The 20,704-nt window shown below is 47.9% G+C and overlaps 1 protein-coding gene across 5 annotated transcripts in view; it reads left to right on the top strand.

Moving 5' to 3' along the window:
- LOC118517080 overlaps positions 1-20,704 on the top strand; it is a 28,567-nt gene that overhangs the window by 3,901 nt on the left and 3,962 nt on the right. The window contains exons 1-5 of one of the 5 annotated variants that reach the window (XM_036062930.1): positions 5,314-5,912; positions 5,999-6,105; positions 13,724-14,632; positions 14,705-14,816; positions 19,959-20,098. In XM_036062930.1, the coding sequence (XP_035918823.1) occupies positions 14,137-14,632; positions 14,705-14,816; positions 19,959-20,098 (748 nt within the window). In that variant the 5' untranslated portion in view covers positions 5,314-5,912; positions 5,999-6,105; positions 13,724-14,136. Of the gene's footprint in view, positions 1-5,313; positions 5,913-5,947; positions 6,106-8,873; positions 9,075-13,723; positions 14,633-14,704; positions 14,817-19,958; positions 20,099-20,704 lie in introns of those variants that run through there. The other 4 variants (XM_036062934.1, XM_036062932.1, XM_036062935.1 and 1 more) reach the window with 4 other exon arrangements.

Genomic DNA, 20,704 nt, shown 5'->3' with positions numbered 1-20,704 from the left:
AGATGCGAGATTACATTTCGAACGCATCCTCAGCTCGTCGATAACGAGTTGCGTTCTTGAAGCCCTTACTCTGCAGCTCGCCTTCACCGGGTCCGAGTCTGATGAGCGGTAAAATGTCCTTCCGATCGATTCTTGAAATCGTGGGGGGGGAGGGGAGGTCTTTTAAAAGGGCTAAAAGAATCCGGACCGAGTTCCGAGTAGGGCGAGAACTTGACTGGAGGACTCTTATAAGGCAGCACCGAGTTCTATATTGCTTTCTGCACAAGGCCTCTGTACGTTAATAATCGAATTATAATTCCATTGCAGTTTTCCGATGCCTTTTTCCGGTGGTGGAAGAAGGCAAAAGACTAGAACTGAGAGGGGCGTCTTGCAATTCAATCTATTCACCCTGCCGATACGATGCCGACTCCTTCAACGCTCATCACCGTCACAGCACAGCATCTTGGTAAAGGATAATAAAGGACATGGGCGAGTCAAGGCGCAAAAGCCCCCGATTTGGTTTCCGGGTGTCGGGGAGTTTTCCTTTTTTCCCGTGTTACTTGCTTCGACAAAAGAAGACATTTTCTAGCACTGTGGCACCTACCTTTCATCGAGTGCCCCAAGTTTGCTCTCTCCTGTTGCTAACCTGCGAGCGCGTGGTTTTAGGTTCGGTTTCGCGTCCCTGTTCTTTCAGGCTATCGTGGTAAAACCGAGCTGAGTATGTCAAGGCGAGCAACAACTGAGCTTCCCTCAACCCCCCACCCCACTGTCAACCCCATTATCACTCACGATGAGCTTTGGCATCGGAGCGAATATCAAAGGACGCCCATAATCATGCTCCCGTTCCCCCTTGGTGCCCGCAGAACACTATCCAAATCAACTAACCTATCCATTTCGCAGCCGCTTACTTTTATTTCCCCGCGCCACCTCCCCACCATTATCCCCACCAGCCCCCTGTTTTCGGCTGGGTAAAAGCCGCAACGGCGGAAACAAAAGGGAAAATCTTTTGCCATGAAATTTACATAACCGTATTCATCCCGTTTGGCCCGATTGTTCTCCACGAAACAATAGTGCCGTGGTGCAGTGGTGAATTGCACGGGTGTGCGACGGGGCAAAACTATACAGCTGAATAGCAATAGCTGTGCGCTTTCGCCGTAGGTTTGATAGTGTTGCTCCATGCACACGCTCCGCTTGCACCGAGGTTTCCAAGCACCCTCACACACACGGCGGAGCAGTGAAAATAAACCATTTCTTTTGTGTGCTAGTGGTAGAAAACGGGGCTGGGGATGAGAAAAACACACTGTTACAAAAGGCGAAATGCTCTTACGAAAAGGAAAAAGCTCACTCGCTCGCTCGTTTGCCGGTTCATCCCTCGTTATGGTAGCGCGTATGCAGTTTGCCTACATGCGGGCGCTTTTCAGTATTCGCTCGCTGTGTTTCCCCCATTTTTGCCGATCCGTTCGCTGCACAGGGCCGGTGTTGCATCGCACACGTGCACCGGTGGGCGGGTCGAATCCGATCCTTGATTGGCCAAATGAATGACTGGGCATATCTGGGAATGGTTGCTTCTTGGTGCTGTTTCCCGAGCCGGGTTGCTGCTGCTGCTGCTGAAGAACACACCGTTGTCTTGGTTGAATGATGACGGTCCTGTTGATATACCTTCCCTTTATCCTGTGCGCCCATATACGAATGTTTCTAACGTGTACACAAAAAAAACAGGGCAGGGAAAATTGTCACAACCACTAAACGCGAAAAGGGCACAACGGCAAACGGGCGTATGGCAAATGTCACGACAGTCGCATTATGATTGAAATGCGCTCGGATGACGTTGGCCTACTTTCTGGCCGATTCTCCCATACAGAAGAGAAACCCTCCCCTCCACGTTAAGGAACGTTGATATCGTTAATTAGAAAAAAAAAAACGGTTGGAGCGTTGTCTTTGCGACCATTTTCTTCCACAACACTCGTGGGTATCGTCCTTCAAGAAAGCTCCGAGCAGCGCGTTTGGGGGAAAATCTTTGTGAATGGGTTTGCTTGCTGTGTCGTTGGCAGAAACAAAACAGCCCAACAACTTCCTGCTTAACATCTCCACTCGACGTCGACTGACTCGCTCGCTGACTGGGGAGCGAAAGCATGCTGAATGTGTAATGAATATTTATACGATCCTTTCCGAAAAGCCCGCGGACCAGAGGGCGCATCTCGGTCGGCACGCGCACACGATAGCCCTCGCGGGGATGATTAAGCTGTTTTAAACTGCTGCTTCTACCAACGGGGCAGTGTGTTTCCTCCCGAAGCTGGGAGGGTGGTGCTGTGCCAAACGTCATGTTGGCATGTGTCGGCGACCGACCGACCGGGGAACTCCGCCCTGTGCCCGTCGGTTAGCAAACGCAGTCAATTAAGTTGGTGCCCCCGAAGTACATGCCGAGCATTCCCGGAATCCCGGCAATAAAACGGCGCGCACGTTAGATTTGTAGTTATTCCGTTCCGTTGTGGAGCGAACCGTCAGTGTCCTCACTATCACACTATCATCGTCATCATCATCGTCGTCGTTGTTGCGCCGGTAGTAGCATTATGACCCCGGTGGTAATGTGGTTGTCAGCGCTGCACGCGGACGACCAGGCGTGAAACAGGGGCACACGGCAAGCGATTCAACATGCAGATTACTTCGTACCTAATTGTTTTTCACTGCACCGCCCCGGCCACGTGGAATGGGACTCTGGACGACAATTTTCCGAAACACGCCGCCGCTCGCAAACCCTCGGGAGGGAACGGTCGGTTACAGCGATTCGTCGTGGCACGAAATTAACACCGGGAACTGTTTCGATGGTTTCAGCCAACCCATCGGCAAGTTGGAGCCGCACGGCAAGTAATCCACCATTGTTGTCCACGGGTGCCGTGCCGTGCCATGACACGCGAAAAAAGGCCGGAATACCCACTACGCAGCGTAAAACTGTTATCACAGCCTGCACATCTATATGATTAATTTTTATGTTCTGGCAGATGTCGCGCTCAATTTCGCTCGAACAATAGCGAATTTTGTGCCCTCACTCACCGAATGTCACTCCTGCCCATGGTAACCCTGACGCAATCGCTGAGCCTCAATCTCTGATCCTTTCCATCCCATAACGGCGGATTTTGAAGCGCTCGAAACGATCGTTGGCCTGGGCTGGTGCCCTCTCGCGGAACGCCCCGTTTTTTTTTCACCCCGGGTCGATAAAATAATGGTTCTAGCTTGTTTATTTTTCTGTGTGTGTGTGTGTGTGTGTGTCTTGTTGTTGCGACCAGCTCAATAAAGTGCTGGGTGCCTTCAGTGCACCAGCCGAGTGACGGGAATGGGCCACTAACTCCCGGCCCAGGTTACTGATTGACTGCCGTAAAGCTAAACGTAGCCTGTCGTTTGCGGCTTGTACATCGCACGTTTATAGGAAACCGCATAATTTATTGAGCAATAACTTGGCCGCAGTAGAGCCGCGGACGGCGACGCCGAGGCCACCCCCAAACCCTTTTAGAATGACCATCAATTTTAAATTATCTCGTGCGGTTGTATCCCTTCGTGGCTGTGGGAGTATGTTCTGGATGTACCGGATCTTCCATGAGGGGCGGGGTGGTCTGATTTGGCCAACATATCGGAGCCATCTGAGCTTTATGCATTTTTAAAAACATTGTAAACTACGCACACACTCGGGGACAATTCTTTTTTCCCGTGCAGTACAACACATTATAACCTAACTAAATCGCATTGTCACAAATGGGGTTTCGATTCGATTGTTTAGTGTTGCGATGATTTATGAGGGAATTACTATCCTATTTAGTATGGCTCTCTGGCCCTTTTTTCCCATAGGTCTCTACTATCATAATAATTGATAAATGTTTGCTGGTGCTTTTGATGCCCGCGGAACAGAAACACGCAACCGGTGTTTTAATATGATACAAAACACCCTATTAATTATAGATTTTTTTGTTCGCCTATTTTCTCCATTAAACGGGCGAGTTCCATGGTTAGTGTACTGCGTCCAGAGGACCTGTCAGCTTCGCAGTAAATTCCATTCTCATTCCATCCGTCACCTAGGAGCGGCCCTCGGTGAGTGAGGTGCAATGGCAAACAGAGTCTCCGCTCTGTCTCCTCACAACTGCACGCAACCCTTACACCGGTCCGCAGAATCGCACATTATAATTGAATGATTTCGCCACACTACACAACGAAGCCAGGTGTGGGAAACATTGGTGCCGACATTGCAAAGCGTCGGGCTCGGCAACAGGTGCTAATCCCTGGTTCCACCGTTTTGTTGCGATGCATCGCACGGACGGACCAACTTTCCACGTCACCGGTGCCCTACCTACAGATCGGACATTCAGCGCACACAGACACACCCACACACACACGTTCGTAGACCCCTTTGCAAACAGCAAACAAGCAGCATAATTATTCAATAAAGCATAATTCCCAGCTCACAACATCACAACACTCCTGCCACTCGTGCCCGATTTGAAGCGATCGCTTTCGGTACAGACAACTTCCGCTCTGGTCTCCGGTTCGTACCAGAGCCTGGGCCAGATCAGTCTGTTGGCCCAACAAACAGAGCCGTACGTGATGCGCGACTTGCCGGAATACGTGCGTGTGTGTGTGTGTGCGAGAACGTTCTGAGAAGAAATAAGAAGAAACAATCATCCATTGAACGTCTCTCGTCCATGACCCACCACAATATCTGCGTCCAGTGTTCAGTGCTGGACGTAATGGCTGCACCACTACTCACACACACGCACACGTCTGTTCAAGCTAAACGACTCAATGATAACTAATATAATTCCCAACACGAGGCCACCACACGAGAAGACGAGATACCGCGACGCTATCAGCAGCATTTGCCTTATCAGCTGCATAGTGCGTGTAGCGGTGTGTTGTATCAGCAAGGCAGGGTTGCTTCGGAAGCTTAGCTACAGGTTTGCTACTGTCTGTAGTTTTGTATATTTTAATTAAAGTTAAATTTTTTCCTACAATTGCTTGCTTAATTATGGTTCGTTTTCGTAGCGTACTTTCTGATTAAATTTACCATTCAACAGCCTCCGTCCAGGATCCGTCCAGGACGGTGACGACGCAAGGATACACCACTGTTTACCGTCAAATATTTGATTTAAAGTTTTTGTCCTTCTTCACGTTTTTATTTTTCGCCACCAAACAACCACTGTTTGTGTGTGTGTGTTTGGTAGAATCCACCCTTTCCAGCTACAAACGGCCGTTCGTGCTCGGCGCAAAGAAAGCGGATTCGTTCACAACCGAAGCAAACCGTGCGATAAGCGCAAGCACCCGGGCGACCGGGCTAGCTACCCAAACAAACCATTACATTACATTATTAAATCGCTGCCCTACACTCACGGACGTAACGCGCGAGTCGGCGTCGGCGAACAGTGGACGAGTGCGGGTTTCTTGATGACAACACGTCGCCGTTGTGATTCTGGCCACGCGCAAGAGATAGTGTGATAGACGACGGCGACAAAGACGACGAAACACATTCGGTCTGGTGTCTGGTGCTACATCCCAGCAGCACTGGCAGCATCATCTCGCCGCAACTTGCCACACATTAAGGCTAAACCCGTAACGAAGCGATAGCGCAAGATGGACGGGATTGGCAACGGTCAAACAAGCGCTCCAAATTCGCAAATGCAGTGCCACTGACCAACAGGAACGCACACGCCAGTGACAGAGAGTGAAAGTTGTGCGATGCGTTCTTAAATCATTCGTTAGTGCAAACAAAGAGCCGTAGCAGTAGCAGTCAACGACATTTGGGCTTTGGTGACATTCGAAAGCCCCTTGCCAGCTTCTTGCCTGGTCGTGCTGATATCAAGCGATATCGAAAAAAAAATAGGGTGGTGTAGAATTATTGGTGATAAGAGCGTGATAAGCAACCCTGCTGTGCTGTGATAAAATCGAACACTGTAAGCTCTAATCGCTTGTTTGAGCGAACGACATCATCGTAATCGGTTTCCGGCTTTTGGTGTTCAAATCACAACCATTAATCTAGTGTGCACTGATGTGCGTAAAATTTTTGACAGGTTCAAAGTGTTTGACGTTTCTAGTTGTTTGTAGTCTGTCTTACGGTACGGGAAACTCCAATCCACACAAAATTGAGTAAGTTTTCTGTTTGATTCACTTCGCCATTTTCAGCTCCACCCCACTACTCGCGCTAACGCGTCCGGAACGCTGGAATAAAAACTAGCAAGGTACTACTACACTACTAAGATACTAGCAGCATAATTCACCAATGGTGCCGATTTGGAAAAGAATCCCCCATTGTGGTTTGCTCTTTGGCGAATTTGTTTGATTTGTCCGGTATCTGTATGCATTGCACTTCACCTTCGCTAAAGTTCCCAACAACCGGGGGAAGACTACTTTCACGCACATACACGATAAAAGCTTTTCAATGTAATTTCATTACCCGCGTTCTGCCACATCGACAGCAGAGTCCACCAAAACTGGCCGAACGTCGGAAGGCATAGCTAAGATATTATTCATGAAGGGCTGTCGATGTTGGATGAAACTCACCAGCAGGAACCGGCCAATGGCAATTGAACCATTGACTAACCGAACCTGGGGTAGAAAAATCACGTACATGAAGAATTCGCTTAAAAGTTAACGAAGCTTCTTCACTCTATCTCGCGAAACTCAATCGATAATTCATTCGCCATTTTTCTTTTTGTTTCACATCCGGTATTCTACGCATATGGAGAAGAACACACATACATTAGCACGAGTAGGTTCCGGTCGTTGAAACACATCCGCATGATCGTCGGCACTGGGATTGATTGGATGCTGGATCGATTAAAATCATTTCATTAATGGCTGCTGGAAAGAATCATAAAAAGCCACACTGCTGAACGATTTCTTCCCATTCTCATTGCGAGTTAAGGCCACAGGGCTGCGATTTATGTGATGTGTTGTGTGTTGCAAGATATCTCCCGCTTCGCTAAGACAACTGCTCCAATCGAGCTCCATAAAATTGGTTCGTTGGGATTTAACGTTCCTTGCCGCAGGACGAGACCGAGGGACGCAGAAATTTATTCAGACCAGCTTTATGTCCACAGAAAGTTCGATTTCGATTCGATTGATGGTATGACTTGTCACAAAACCCTCGTGCCGACCTCGGCAGACTGTCGTGATGAATGCTTTTGCGCCATCATCTAAGGCTGTCAATTTATTGCCACACAAACACACACACACACCGACCAAGGACGCTAGCGATGATCTACTCCATCGCGCAGTGTTACTCAAGTGGTTGTGAAATTTGAATTACTTGAATCTAGACGAATATCAAATTTTCTCCTGGAAGCATGGTATTGCATACTTTTAGGCGATTTAAGCGTGATTCAAAATTCAAAAAGACAGCATTCGTTTCTCAGTTGGTTTTCCAACAAAATTATAAATTCAAGTAGCCTACGCCATCTCATATTTCCCTTGTTGAGAAACACTGCACCTAAAACAGCCGATAACCGGAGGAACGAGTGAGAAAAGAATGAGCATTTGTTTTCCGTGCTCTACACCTTAAGACACCGTCGTTTACCTGCGAGCGGAAAAATGAGGCCACGCATTAAAATATGGCGGTCTAAAGCGGAGAAAGGAACGCGCACGTTGACGAAAAAAAAACCCAAACGCGCACACCAAACAGTCCCTCAAATTAGTGTCATCAATTTCATCGTGGCAGCTATTAATCGTTTGGAGAACAAACAGTGTTTGCTTTCTTGTCTTCTGGTACGAGGAAACTGAGCGACTGTCTGTTTAATGTCGCTCCGACGTTGGTGGCACCGAAAGCCGTAGGAACGATACACCTTTGACGGTTAGACATGTGGGTGTAGGGTTGGAGCCATTATTCCGTTGGATAATAACAACACCTTAGCTTTACGCCTTGAATCTCCGTCCGTCCGACCACTACCATATAAGGAAGCGTCTGTCACGAGGGCAAAGTGTGAAATAAATCAAGACTTTTCATGGTTGACCCAATTCGGCGTCTCCACTGCAAAAGCCCAGTCTTGACCGACTCTACCGTTGCCCGGGGTTCGCTCGCACAGGCTCCTTTCCCGTCCCGTCTCGTCGACCGAAAAGAAAAACAGAAATAAACCATCAGAGTGCACCAAAGCGAAAGAGACAGATGGAGATCGCTGCAAAGGCGGTGGAAAAGCTGGTGGAACTCAATCCCTGGCCTGGAGTTGCACTTTTGCACACCTGATGCCCACACTGATTCCTCTTCCCAGCACTCCAACACCCGCTGGTTGTCACCCACGGACATTTGACCAGGGATAAACCAACCTTGGTGGCCTTGGCACTCGTTGGCAACCAGCCCGCCGGTCCGGATTGTGATAATAAAGGAGCACGAAACGGTAGCACAAAGCCAGTTGCTACTCTCTTCCATTAGATGACCTACTGGGATGGGAGGGAAGAAGAAGAAGAAGAAACAAAAACTGAACGCTGGAACGCATTTCTACTGCTCCGGTCGGTCATCCGGAGCATCATGCAGTCGAGCGGACTGCCAAAGGTCGCTCGCGAAAAACCCCAGATGCCAGCGCAGTGTCTTTGGTGGAAACTTTGTTTATCTTTTTACCTCTTACCTGCGAAGATAAACATCCTTAATGGTCCTCCAAAAGGAAGGACGCTACCGGTGTGCAACTGTGTTTGCCCTCTTCTTTTAAATAATTCGTACAACTTATTCAGCGCACCCCGGTTGCCAGCCTGTGCTGGAGACGGTGGGATTTGCTTGAGATTGCATATAATTTTACAACCCGCAAAATGGAACTGCAGTGCAACAATGACCATGGCAAGCACACTTCAGGAAATTGTGCACAGTGCAGAAGCCAGAACAAGAGGCACCAAGCCACCGAGAAGGAAGGCGAAAATATTAATACTTTCGTGCGCTTCGTCAGAACACCCCGAGCAGGGGACATTTACTTTACCAATTTATCTTGCAGTTAAGCTGGCTTGAGTAATGAAAATGTGGCTTTAAAATATCACGACTTTTAATCTCGGCGAAAGAAGCTAAATCATACTTTTACTTCAAATTGCATACTTTCAGGCTTCGCTCTTTGCTTTGCTGAAACGGCCGCCCAAAGGTATGCAATTCAATTGTTCTTGTTTAACGCAAATCTACTAAAACACTCCAGCTCGTACTAAAACAGGACTAGAACAACCTGTTATCAACCCATTAACAATAAAATATGTAACCCGACTTAATGCGTCTCTCCAGTTCCCGGTAATCCCACCGCACGCTCCCCGGCCTCACGCTCCCCGCCCAGCGTCAGACTTCAATCATTTTCATTTGATGCTGAATCTGACAGATCGGTTTTCGTGCCGTATCGTGTCGTGCCATGCTCCCGAAACACCAGTCCCGGCGAGACAGATGTTCTGCAGCACTTAAACAACCCCACTTAACCCACAGTGGACGTCCCAAAATTTACTTCACAGTCTCTTAACATCCATCTCTCTTAATACACGAACACACACACACACAGCCGTACAGCTAAAGAGGATGTGTCTCTTGGGCAAGTGCGGGAAGCTTCAACCGTGGCAAAGTCGCCAGCCAATTTTGAACGGGGTTCGTACCATCGGAAGTACCCTTTTCTTAGTGTGTGCGAGCCTGCGTTTGTGTGCCCTGCCCTGTGTGTGTGTGTGTGTGTGTGTCCCTAAAATGAGCTTTGCCGTGCACAAAATCCCATTTGCGCACAATTGCTCCCGAAAGTCGGTTGCGAAGGATATTGGGAAGTCGCTTCGTGTCGCAGAAAGGCGACCAGAGACAAAACTCCGGAACTTTTCGGTGTGTGTGGGACGAGTGACACAAAAAAAAGAATTTGTTGAGTAAGCATCGCGGGGGGAAAGGCACAAGAAGAAGGCAAAAAAACAAAAAGGACCAAGGAAAGGAAAAATCCAATTCAAATTTTCCAAAGCCTGGGCTCACCGTTCCGGAACATGAATACTGAAATAGCGCACACCGCTGCCACGGCACCACGGCGGGTAGTCTGTCTACCGATCGCTAACGGATTCGGCTTGCCTTCAGGTTGCACCAAACCGCCCCCCGTTTTTTTGTTGGTGTCGGCAGTGTCCTCCTGTGTGCTTCTTTTCCTGGTCATTCGACTTCCTTCCCGCTAACGGTTGGCGAAACAAACGAACGACTTAACACTCAATCGAGAGCAGCACTTTGCGATGGAGTGGAAATGTGTTTAATTAAATCTCCAACTTCTTTCCAGTTGATTTGATATTCAAATTTCGAAAATCCATTTCGAACAACCATTTTCCCGGCGTTTCCTCGCGTGTCTTCGGCCTCGACACAAACCTGATCCTTAACCGGCTAGAAGGAAGCTGGTTGGTTCAGTCGTTTCCGCTGGTGAGGCTTCTGTCGGTCCCATCGCGCGAGTTAAATGACAAAACGTGTGCGCTTTTTTTTGGAGGGGGCAGGCAAGCAACATTTCAATGGAAGTGCCTCTTCGATTCATCTCATTCCGAGAGCATAAAACACACACACACACACACCAACGCCTACAGCCACTTCAAAAGGTTGTGCTGCTACCATTCGGGTCCTCGTCCTCGTTTCCGCCCTGTTGCTCGCACATGATGAACATTTTACTTTCCCTTCGCCGGCTCGTTCTGGTGTTTTTGACTTTGACACACTGCTCTTATATTCCACACCTTGTGCACTCTTGCTTTCAATTTCGCCTCTGTCCTTAAGATTGGCACCCGGACAGACAGACTTTCATTACGGGGAAAATTTAGATTTTTCTTCCTTTTCGCTGTATTGTGTTTTTCCTTCCTGTCCCTGCCTGTCCTGACGATGGTTTTGGGGTTGTTGTTGTTCAAGATGGAAGGTGTCAGCGAGCACTGTTTACTTCCCCGAGTCCTTCCCGAAAGCATTCACACTTTCATTACAATTGCCTTATGAAACTTCCTAGAAATGTACGGACAGCTGCCAGTAAGCGTGGCTTTGCTGCATCTGCTGTACAAATGTTCTGTTTACTTAACCGATTTCTTGTCGGATGTGTACAATAGGTATTGCTTTAGATTGTGACATCTCACAACTTCAATTCGCTTTAGTTTAGTGGCAGTGTTCTAAGCTATTGACTTTGGACGGCAATGAATTTATGACGATTCAGTAATCATCACTGTTTTAATTGAATTAAACAAACTCGTAACGGTTCAACTGTTTGCTACAGTTCGTTAGACAATTACAACTCAAAAAATCGCAAATTAAAACAAAGCAGTACCATGAAATTCAATGGCATCAACACTATTAGATGATGAATTATTTTCAACGACTTTAAGGGAATTGCCAGTTTTTATCTGTAATTGATTTTAACTTTTTCTAATATTTCTGGTTATGATTACGCTGCCAATAGAATGATTGTGGGCCAGATGCAAAAAGGTGGAAACGTCAATTTGAAATCGCTGCGCCTGTTAGTATGCAATCTCCACATTTTTAGTTGAGTTTATAGCGAACCTGAAAATGGAGTTTTATGGGTCGATTGACAAAACATTTAGAACAACATAATTGCATATCTCGGACATAGGTCAGCGATGTGAAGCTCATTAACACTGGTAGGGCAAGATCACACACACACACACAAGTAAGGCATAGTATAATAAAATTTTCTAGAATTTGCCGTTGTAGGCAAAACATTAATAGGTCACCTAGACTTTGCTTGGTGTCGTGCGTTTGACAGCTCAAACTTTCCATGACTCTAGCGCATAAATCGAGCCGAATCACGCTGAAGGTTTGTGCAATTTTGGCCCTCAGAATGTCAGTAATTGGCAAAAGTCTAGCTGTAAGAAAAATTCCAGCAGAGTTAATGAACAAGATCTTAGTGGAAGGTTGTCATCACTTACACGTGAGACATTTTTACTTCAACGACCAGGAGAGTCCTCGTTGGTGGATCAACCCCAAAATGCACACCAATTAGCAACTATCTGGTGATCCTCGTGTTGGATTGGTTTTGTTCCAAATGCAAATCTATCACTAAGAGTTTTTCAACCAAATTGCATACTTTCAGCCGTACAACACATTATGTAAAGCAAAACGCCTAAAGTTATGCAATTCGTGTAACTACAACTGCTCTTTTTATTATCCAGAAAATATCCATCTTGTGCAAAATTCGTTATCAGCAAACCCCGGCAAACTAATTATCATGCATCCAAAAATTGCTGCACTCCCCTTCAATTATGCACACATGGAATACATTTTTTCCCCATTAAAGCAAACCAAAACCAACCCAAATTCGATGATACGGTTGCCCGTAAAAGTTTGCAACAGAATAACACTTCCGGTGCGGAAGTGTAGTTTTTAACCAATCCACCTTTGCTACCACCTTCCACCTTCCATTTTCCCTTCCCGGCGACCAACGCATCCAACCCCGGGAGGTCGCAGTTCAATAAGTCCATTTTTCCTGTGATTATCGAATTTTGAGTTCGATTGGGTGAGGTGGTAGTTTGGAATGTTTCTCTTCTGTTTTTCTGTTTTTTTTTTGTTTCCCCCCACCGTACCGTGTGTTTACGCTTGCCGGACACAGTTTTCCCACCAGCGAAATGTGGGCAGCGAAGAAATAAAAACAATCAACACAAATCCAAACACAACGCGAGAGAGAGAGAGAGATAGGATATTTGGGAATCGGGAAAAGCGGAAACGAGCGAACGAGCGAAACGTGAACCATAACGAAAGCAATCAATAAGTGATTATTTTGCAGCGGTACTGAATCAAAAATGCAAACAAATAAAAATAAAACAGCTCCCACAGCCACCACTCGAAACAAAATGTTTGCAAGAAGGAAAGCACACAAAAAAAACAAATGGCTGCAGAACAAAACGGCAAATAGCACGTTCGGTTGAGGTTGTGTGTTGCGTGGGGCAAAGCGCTGAGCTGGAAGTGAAATTTCCACCTTCAATTGCCACGCTTTCCACAGCCGTAGCTCCCATTACTGTAGGGGGCAACTTTCCCGCAAGTCCCGGTGCGACTCTTTCGTGCAACAATTTAAAGCTGGGCCGCTCGCAGCACGGCGACTTTGCCAGGTTTAACGAGTCCTGCCAGTGGTGGGGCTACCACTGCAAGCTTACAATTGATTATCATTCCAATTGTGATTGTTTTCTCCGGTGATTTATGCGAAATTCCCAACCCTTAGTCCCTCCGCCCGCTGCTCTATCAGTTGCAGTTGAGGTGCCGTATTACACCAACACGTCCTTGTGCTGGTTGCCGTAGTGACGTCGGACTCCGGCACGGTACGGAAAACTTTTGTCCACTCCAGGGAACCGGTGTGCAATCATCACAGGCCCGCTCGGCAAGTATTTTAAACAACAATTTACAGCAACAATCCTCGATGGCAGTTCGGTGCCGCAGGACATAAGTCGCAGAAAACTAGTCGCTCTTCTCCCTGCTGCGCACCATCACCAGTGGGAAGTAGGAAGGCAATCAGAATTGATTTGATTAGAGATTCACGGCGTCCACGCAGCGTCATCATATCGTCATCGCACTACGTCAACAATAATTGAGATTCTGGCGATGAGCAAGCAAAAGAAACCCGCCAGGGACTATTTGTTCCGCTCCGTACATCTCCGGACATTGATCGTTCATCGAATCAATCAGCCCGTACATCATTTCCCGTCGCTTCTAATTTACACCAATCCCACTGCAAACAATTGTGTGTGTGTGTGTGTAATAAATATAGAATGCCGTCTAACGTCTTTCTCCCACCCTCTTTCTCTCACTATCCCTTTCTCCCTCTAGAAACAGGACGAAAGCTTTCGCTGAGGACGTTGCCTTGCGCTTGGACAGCTTGCAGTGGAAAGGTATCCAAACCAGCACCAAACACCTACGACCCCCGGCCCGAGAATCGATTTCGTTCCACCACTAACGACGAACGAGGGGAATCGCTAATCGATCGATAATGACAAAATAACAACGGACGAGCGAAGTGCACGAACGCCCCTGCCGAACGGTTGTGGAACGGCTGAAAGGCACCTAAGGTCAAGGGCTTACGCGTCGAGATTACGCCCGTAAAGTACGGCAAGGAGGTAAAGGAAACTGGAACACTAAACAAACGCGTCAGTATCTCGCAAGAACGCGTCCATCAAACGACGAGGAGGTGTGGGTTCTGTGTGGACGTTTCGTAAGCTGTGACACACTGAGCAACGGAAGCAATGCCGGTCACAAGCATGTGTTCTCGAAGTAGTAACGGCAGCAGTAGGACAACTTCTGCCATGGTCCTTGGGGTAGTACTCGTGCTCCTAACGTTCGCCACGAATCGAAGCCTTTGCAGTGTAGCACCACATCCGGCCACTATTAGCGTTACCTCCAGTGTACCCACATCCAGTAGCAGTAGTAGCAGTAGCAGCAGCAACAGTAGTCCCGCTCCCAGCGATAGCACCGACCGTTCACATCCGCCCGATGAACCGGATGTTACCACGGCACGCACAACGCAACCACCGACCGGGACCGGGACGTCGCGCAAGGATGCGTCGGCTCAGGGCGAACAGCCGCCCGAAGGTCAGATACCGCTGGAACGGTTGCCCTCCAACACGCTGCTCAAGTACACCGCCTACAAGGACGTCTCGATACTGCACTTTCGCATACCGACCGACACCCGTACAGCCTTCTTTAGCTTTAAGGCGTACGAGGAATCCAAAGGTGCCTTCCGTAAGTACCCCCTCCCAGCAATCCGAGGAATGTCCGGTCGGGTTAATTTCGCTTTTTTCTCTTTCCATTCAGAGCGCAACTGCAAACCGAATGATATTACGCTGCACCTGAAAGCGGGCAGCTATCCGGTCATCAGTCCGGAAAACATCACATTCCCCAAACACTTTCTGGACGCCGAGGAACGGTAAGTTGGGGCGACGAGGTACAAGAGAGGGAGGGGAAATGACAAACTAAGTCCAAGAAATTTGAGAAACTTTTTTCATTTGTTTCTTTGCGGAACGGTAACCGCACGTGGATGCGGCCTGTCCCTTATGAGCCATTAACCCTTAAAGTGTAGCCGAATTCTAAGAAATAGAGATTAATGATTTTGGAAGCATATCGATGGTAATAGTAATGGCTTTTAAAATTTGCTCACATCCATCTAGTGCTTCCTTACTATACCGACACGTTTGTAAGGTGTGAGCTTACGGCAGAAATTGTTTGTATTACTCGGAACGCTGAGGAATCGACTTCCGATCGCTCTCCGCCTATCGATCTTGCTGTCTGTCTTCACTTCTATTAATATGAGTTAAATAGTTCCTCGTGGGTACATGGGCGACCCGATAGTAGAGGCGTCATCGCTGAAGGTCTTCACACGGGACCGGGGTTCAAATCCCATCCGGAATCCCAATAAGTCTAATGAGCCAGAAATGGCAGACATGACCTAAAAGGTGTTTGAGCCAAGAAAGAAGAAAATTGAACCTAAATCGTACAAGTTTCAGTTCTTAAACATACTTTCTAGCCAGATTTGTATTGTACGCAATTTCTGTAATTTTGACGGTTATAATTTCTTGTGTCGGTAAAAGACTCGAGAAGGCCCCCCCCTGACAAAATTTGTTAAGCGCTGTAGGATTTACGCCTAAAGGTATGCAATTCGCAGTACACGTTGCGAGAGCTTCACAGTGAGCTTTCAGTGTGCTTTCAGTGTGGTCAAAATTGGTTGAAGAAAGTCGAATAAAATATTGTTATTATTTGATTAAAATCCCCTCTCCGCTAACCCTACCATTCATTTTGGGTTACAGGGGCTTCGTACTAGTTTTCAGTCGCACTAGGGGTGAACAATCGGGCCTAAAACATACACGGCGTTCTCGGACGGTAACGGAACAGTAATTCGATGAATACTTGTTACCTTGCATTGATATTCAGCAAAGGAGGAAACATAAGAATATCATAATCTCAAACCACTTGTTATAATGTATTGTATCAAGTTCTACTCGCTGTCTATTAACAGTATTAAGGAACAATGCACAATGTTTACATCTAATGGGTTTTGACCATACAGAAATCTCACTGTACAACAAAAATGACAGGCCACAGTGCTGCACACAAAAGATTCTAGGGGGGGCCTTCTCGAGTCTTTTACCCTTGTGTCATTTTTGTTGCTCAGTTTGGGGCCTCAATAGGATTCCAAACTCATACAGTAACTTAAATTTATACACTTAACTTTTTGAGCTTAGAACTTACTAACAATGTGTAAGGACAAAGGCTTATTTATCCACCTGTTAGTATCTCGCCTATAACAAAGCTTCGTCGATTTCCACCAGGGAAGATTTCCCAGGAGCTTGTAACAGGTTTGAAATGATGAAGTTAGTGTTAACTGACTATACTTTGAGATAATGCAATCATTGTAATCAACACGATATCGTACCTCTCCATTATCCTACTCAATGAAGGGTTATGAGGGACCGAGGCGAACCGCTCATGTAACTTACACCCATTACACACGATCGCTGATCGAAGACTGCTGCTGGTAAATGCTGGGGGTGGTGGCCCAGCACCCTACCCGGCACCACTAGCCCTGTCTTACAAGCGTCAGATGGTGCGGGATGCCGGCCCCAAAACAGCAGTAAAACTCATCAAAAATTACGTGACAAATGTTGCCAAAGCTATCATCAGTCAACCGCAGCTTCTTTGCACGTCAATCCACCAACAGTTGGGCCACGTCCTGTGTCCTGTGCGAGCGAATTTGCCGAAGCAGGGCAAGCTGGGTTGAGTCGAGGGCCCCCGAAAAAGTTGTGCTTGCCAAAGTCTTTAACGAGGACGCTTGGGACGCCCTTCCAGCCGGTCGCCTCAGGCCGTCACGGGTGAAACGACCGGCACAAAAGCGACGGTTGCTGTGTTGGTCGCAAAATCACAGGTTTTTTTTTAGTGTGTATGTGTACGCGTACGTGTGTCCGGGCGGTTCTCCCATCTCTTACGGAAGTGTTTCATTTTGGGGGCGCCACAAATTTATGCCTCGTCTTACGGACCAACCCGCTGGCAGGGTTGGGACGAAAGTTATTCGGCCAACTTCCAAGTCCACCAAGCAAGCCGCACCGAAGGGTGAATTGGAATGCGCGAGAAAAAAGATGCGTCAGTGCGACCACCCATCGGAAGGTAGCAACCGATGCTCGCAAAACGCCAGTAAAAGAATAAACAAAACTTTTGCCCAAAAACACGGGGGGGGCGATCAACTTTCCGTACGGTGCCGGCTGGCGCTGGGAAAGCGTACGGACACGTAGCCAGGAAATGAGTAGTCGATGAGCTTTGTCGATGAGGAAAGACTGCCAAATATTCATCGCCATGATGGATACCTCCGCCTTCCATCGAGCGAGAGAGAGACAGAGAGAGAGTTGGGAAAAACTCGGAAACAATTTCCCTCCAGCCCCGGAAATCGTTTGCCAGACCCCTGCCCCGAAGCAAGAGCAACAATTTGCTTACTTTCGCTACTGGCGTGGCGAGAATGCTGCTGCCGGAATGATTAGCATCGTCCCTGCCGTGTCCTGGACAGCTTTTCGATCCATCGTTCCGAATACCGGCCCGCATGCCGATTGTCCATTATTTAGTGAATTTGCACGCAGGCGAATTGGCGAAGATGCTTTCAACCTTGACGAAGAAGTTGGCTCGAAGATGCTTTGGAACCCCTCCCCCCAGGACATTGTGGCGTACGTTGAAGAAGTTGTTCACTTCACAGCGAAAACGAAACAGCATCGGATTGACGCAAATTTATGGTCTTTCGATTTCAAAGTAAACCTTCGGGGAGTTGCGACTCTTGTGCGTCATCGTGGGGTGGTGGGCAGTTCTGGCTGGAATGCTGGAACAGACAGACGGTTCAGAATTCAAGATGTCAGCTCAGACTGAAGTATGGCTTTCGTAGAATTGAACTCTAGAGCGGTGAGGACGAGGACATCCCTTTAACCAAGAGTCGTCGTCATTCAGTTAAGCGTTCTCATTACTCTTCAACTGTCCACACATCATGTTTAATTAGTGAAGCTCCTTCATCTTTCTGCCAACAAAGACTTTCATCAGAAACCATCTCCCGACACGCGCTCTGTTGGGCCACGGTACGTCAGTTCCGAGGAAAATCTTAAACCTCCCTAGAACCTGCCACGTTCTCCCAGGATTCCTGCAAAACAAAACGGATTCACCCCACCCCCCCAAGCAACCAATGCAAACACGGTCGCAACAAACAAACAGCGTAAAAGCGAATTTCAACTCAAATTGCATCGCGCACAACATGTCTGAGAATCTGCCTGCCCAACGTTTTCGCGCAACGACGAACGGGTTTTTTTGTGTTCGCAGGTCGGATCGGATCATGGAAAAATGACAAATTCTATCACATTTCGATACGCCCGAATCACGAACCCGGCGGAAGACAAAATCCTATGAATATCAAAAACGTTCCTTCGAATGGCCGCCGGGTGTCTTGGGACGCGACGCAGGACGACGGTGCCGTTGTCTCTACCTCCGTCTTTATATGATTTCGTACGATTTGTTCTACGTGTGAGGATCATTGGCTTGCCGTGCGGGCAGCAAGCACCTTGTGCGCTTTTCCCCGACCGGGAACCAAAAAAAAAGCAAGGCACACCAAACAAAATAAATCCCCACCGGGAACGTTCGCAGGCGGGGGAGACAGAAATCGAAAAGCAACGTAACATAGTTCGCGATGAAATGCGACTCAAAGCTAGTTTTTCCTTTTTACTTATTCGTGTACGAATGCTCCCCCCGTGTCTCGTCTATAGAGAGGGGAAAAAGGCACCCAAAATGGGAAAACTCATCATAACCCATGGAAACGGTCCACGACTGCGGGAAGCTACAAGCAGACTCTGTCCACGTCCCTATTCGGCTAATGCTATTTTGTGCTAGATTATTATATTTTCTTTTGCTTCTACCGTTCCGACCAGCACCGGAATTCATCCGAGAAACCGGGGTGGGAAAACCTGCACAAGACCAGGAAAAAAGAAAGACAGAGAGAGAGAGAGCACAGGTACGGAGCGCACGATATATGGAAATCGGGGAAGCATATTTGCATAGCGATCGGGCAGCCCGGTAGTCCTTCACCATCCCACAACTCCGACGACGAGACGGTCGGGCTGTCGGTCGGTCGGTCGAGTCGAGTTCGCAAGTAGCTGTCCCTGAGTTTTGACTCCGGCGCAAGCATTGGAGAAGACGACTGGCGTTGAAATTTGATTTACAGCCCGAACGCTTCCAACGCGGCCACTTTCACATGGACGGAGGGGGAGGTGGGGGGGGCACTTGTGGCCTTCTTCGCAGAGTGATGGGTTTTATGCTTCGCCGTATCGTTGGTCCGCTCGTACGTCATGTGGACTCTCTAGGCGATAGCCCACACACACACACACAGAAGTGCGCGTTATATAGGCTAGAGAAATAGAACCGGGAGCTATAGTTTTTTGTCCCGATCCGTTGCGATCCTTGTCGGTATTCGGTGGTCCTGTATGGTAAGGAGGTAGTTTTGTTTCGAGGTCAGAGCACGAAAGCTAGTTACTCCTGTTGGAACAGGCACTGGAAAGCTACAGGACTCCAGCGAAATTGCTTCCCCATCACACTATAGGTCGTAAGAAGCGTGAGGAACTTGCACAAGCCGTACGTTGTGAGCTGTGCTGCCTAACATCGAACGAGCTATTTCTAATAAAATAGGCACTAGGGAGCTATCTTACAAGAGCCGTTTTTGTCTTACATTAGCTCCATCAAACTGAGCCGGTAAGATAGCACCGTTGATAGCAGAAGATTCGTCAACACGGATGGGTCTCAGTTCGAATCTAGACAGGACCCCGTACCTTCGCTCACTATTAGTCTAATTAACAGGGGTGATTGAAAATCTGACAATGCATAAAACCAGAGAGCTTCCTGTTCCTCTATATGTGTCTAACGCCGGAACCCTCCCAATCATTCATCAGCCTCCCGAAAGATTCTGAAGCTCTAAAAGAAAAAACCGTTGAGCAACCACACAATAATGACTTTTCCTCTAAATTCTTCCTGTTTTTTTGTCCTTCTATTTCCACTACAGATTCGAAATCCACAGCCTACAGTTCAAGTCGGACAGCACAACGCGCCGGCTAAGCATCGAAGGTCCGCATCCGGGCAACTGGTTCGCCGTGGCATTCATCAGCTGGACCGATCCGAACAACGAGCGAATCGAGCAGCAAGGTAAGGGTTGGAAACGAGCCAGCATGCATCCCATCCCCCCAAACACGGCAGAGGCCACTACCGAAATAATCTCCTGACACGGCCGAGAGCCAACATCAACCCGTGCTATAACGTCCGTCAAAAGGCGACGTGACGTGAGTGTTTCCGGTGGTTCGGTGGGTTTTTTAAGATGGGCGTACGCTCACTCGCAACCTGTCCAAATTCCGGCCCGGTAATAGTGTAATTAAATCACGCCCAATCGTGGCCAATTTCGTGCAGCGGGTGAACCCGGCAGCTGACACACAGCGTGGGCCCAAAATGTGTCACATCAGGAGGAGAAGGGAGAAAAGAATGCAAATTCGGCCACAAACGGGCATTTGATTGACTTTCATTATTTGTAATTAGGTCGATAGCGAGACACCCTCGAAACTAGTGCCACCAGAATATCCGTGCTACGTCACCGGAGTTGCAGCGAATCACAAGTGACAGCCCAGTGCCCAGAGATCTCTCCCGCTCTCTCTCTCTCTCTCTCTCTCTCTCTCTCTCTCTCTCTCTGTCGGTCTCACTCAATCAAATTAACAAATAGCATTTCACGGCACCGATAGCGTACGGTGCGTTCCACGTTAG

This window comes from Anopheles stephensi, unplaced genomic scaffold, assembly GCF_013141755.1.
Source record: "Anopheles stephensi strain Indian unplaced genomic scaffold, UCI_ANSTEP_V1.0 ucontig47, whole genome shotgun sequence".
Lineage (NCBI taxonomy): Eukaryota > Metazoa > Arthropoda > Insecta > Diptera > Culicidae > Anopheles > Anopheles stephensi.
Note: the sequence above shows the minus strand (reverse complement) of the source record. Positions and strands in the feature narration are given on the sequence as shown.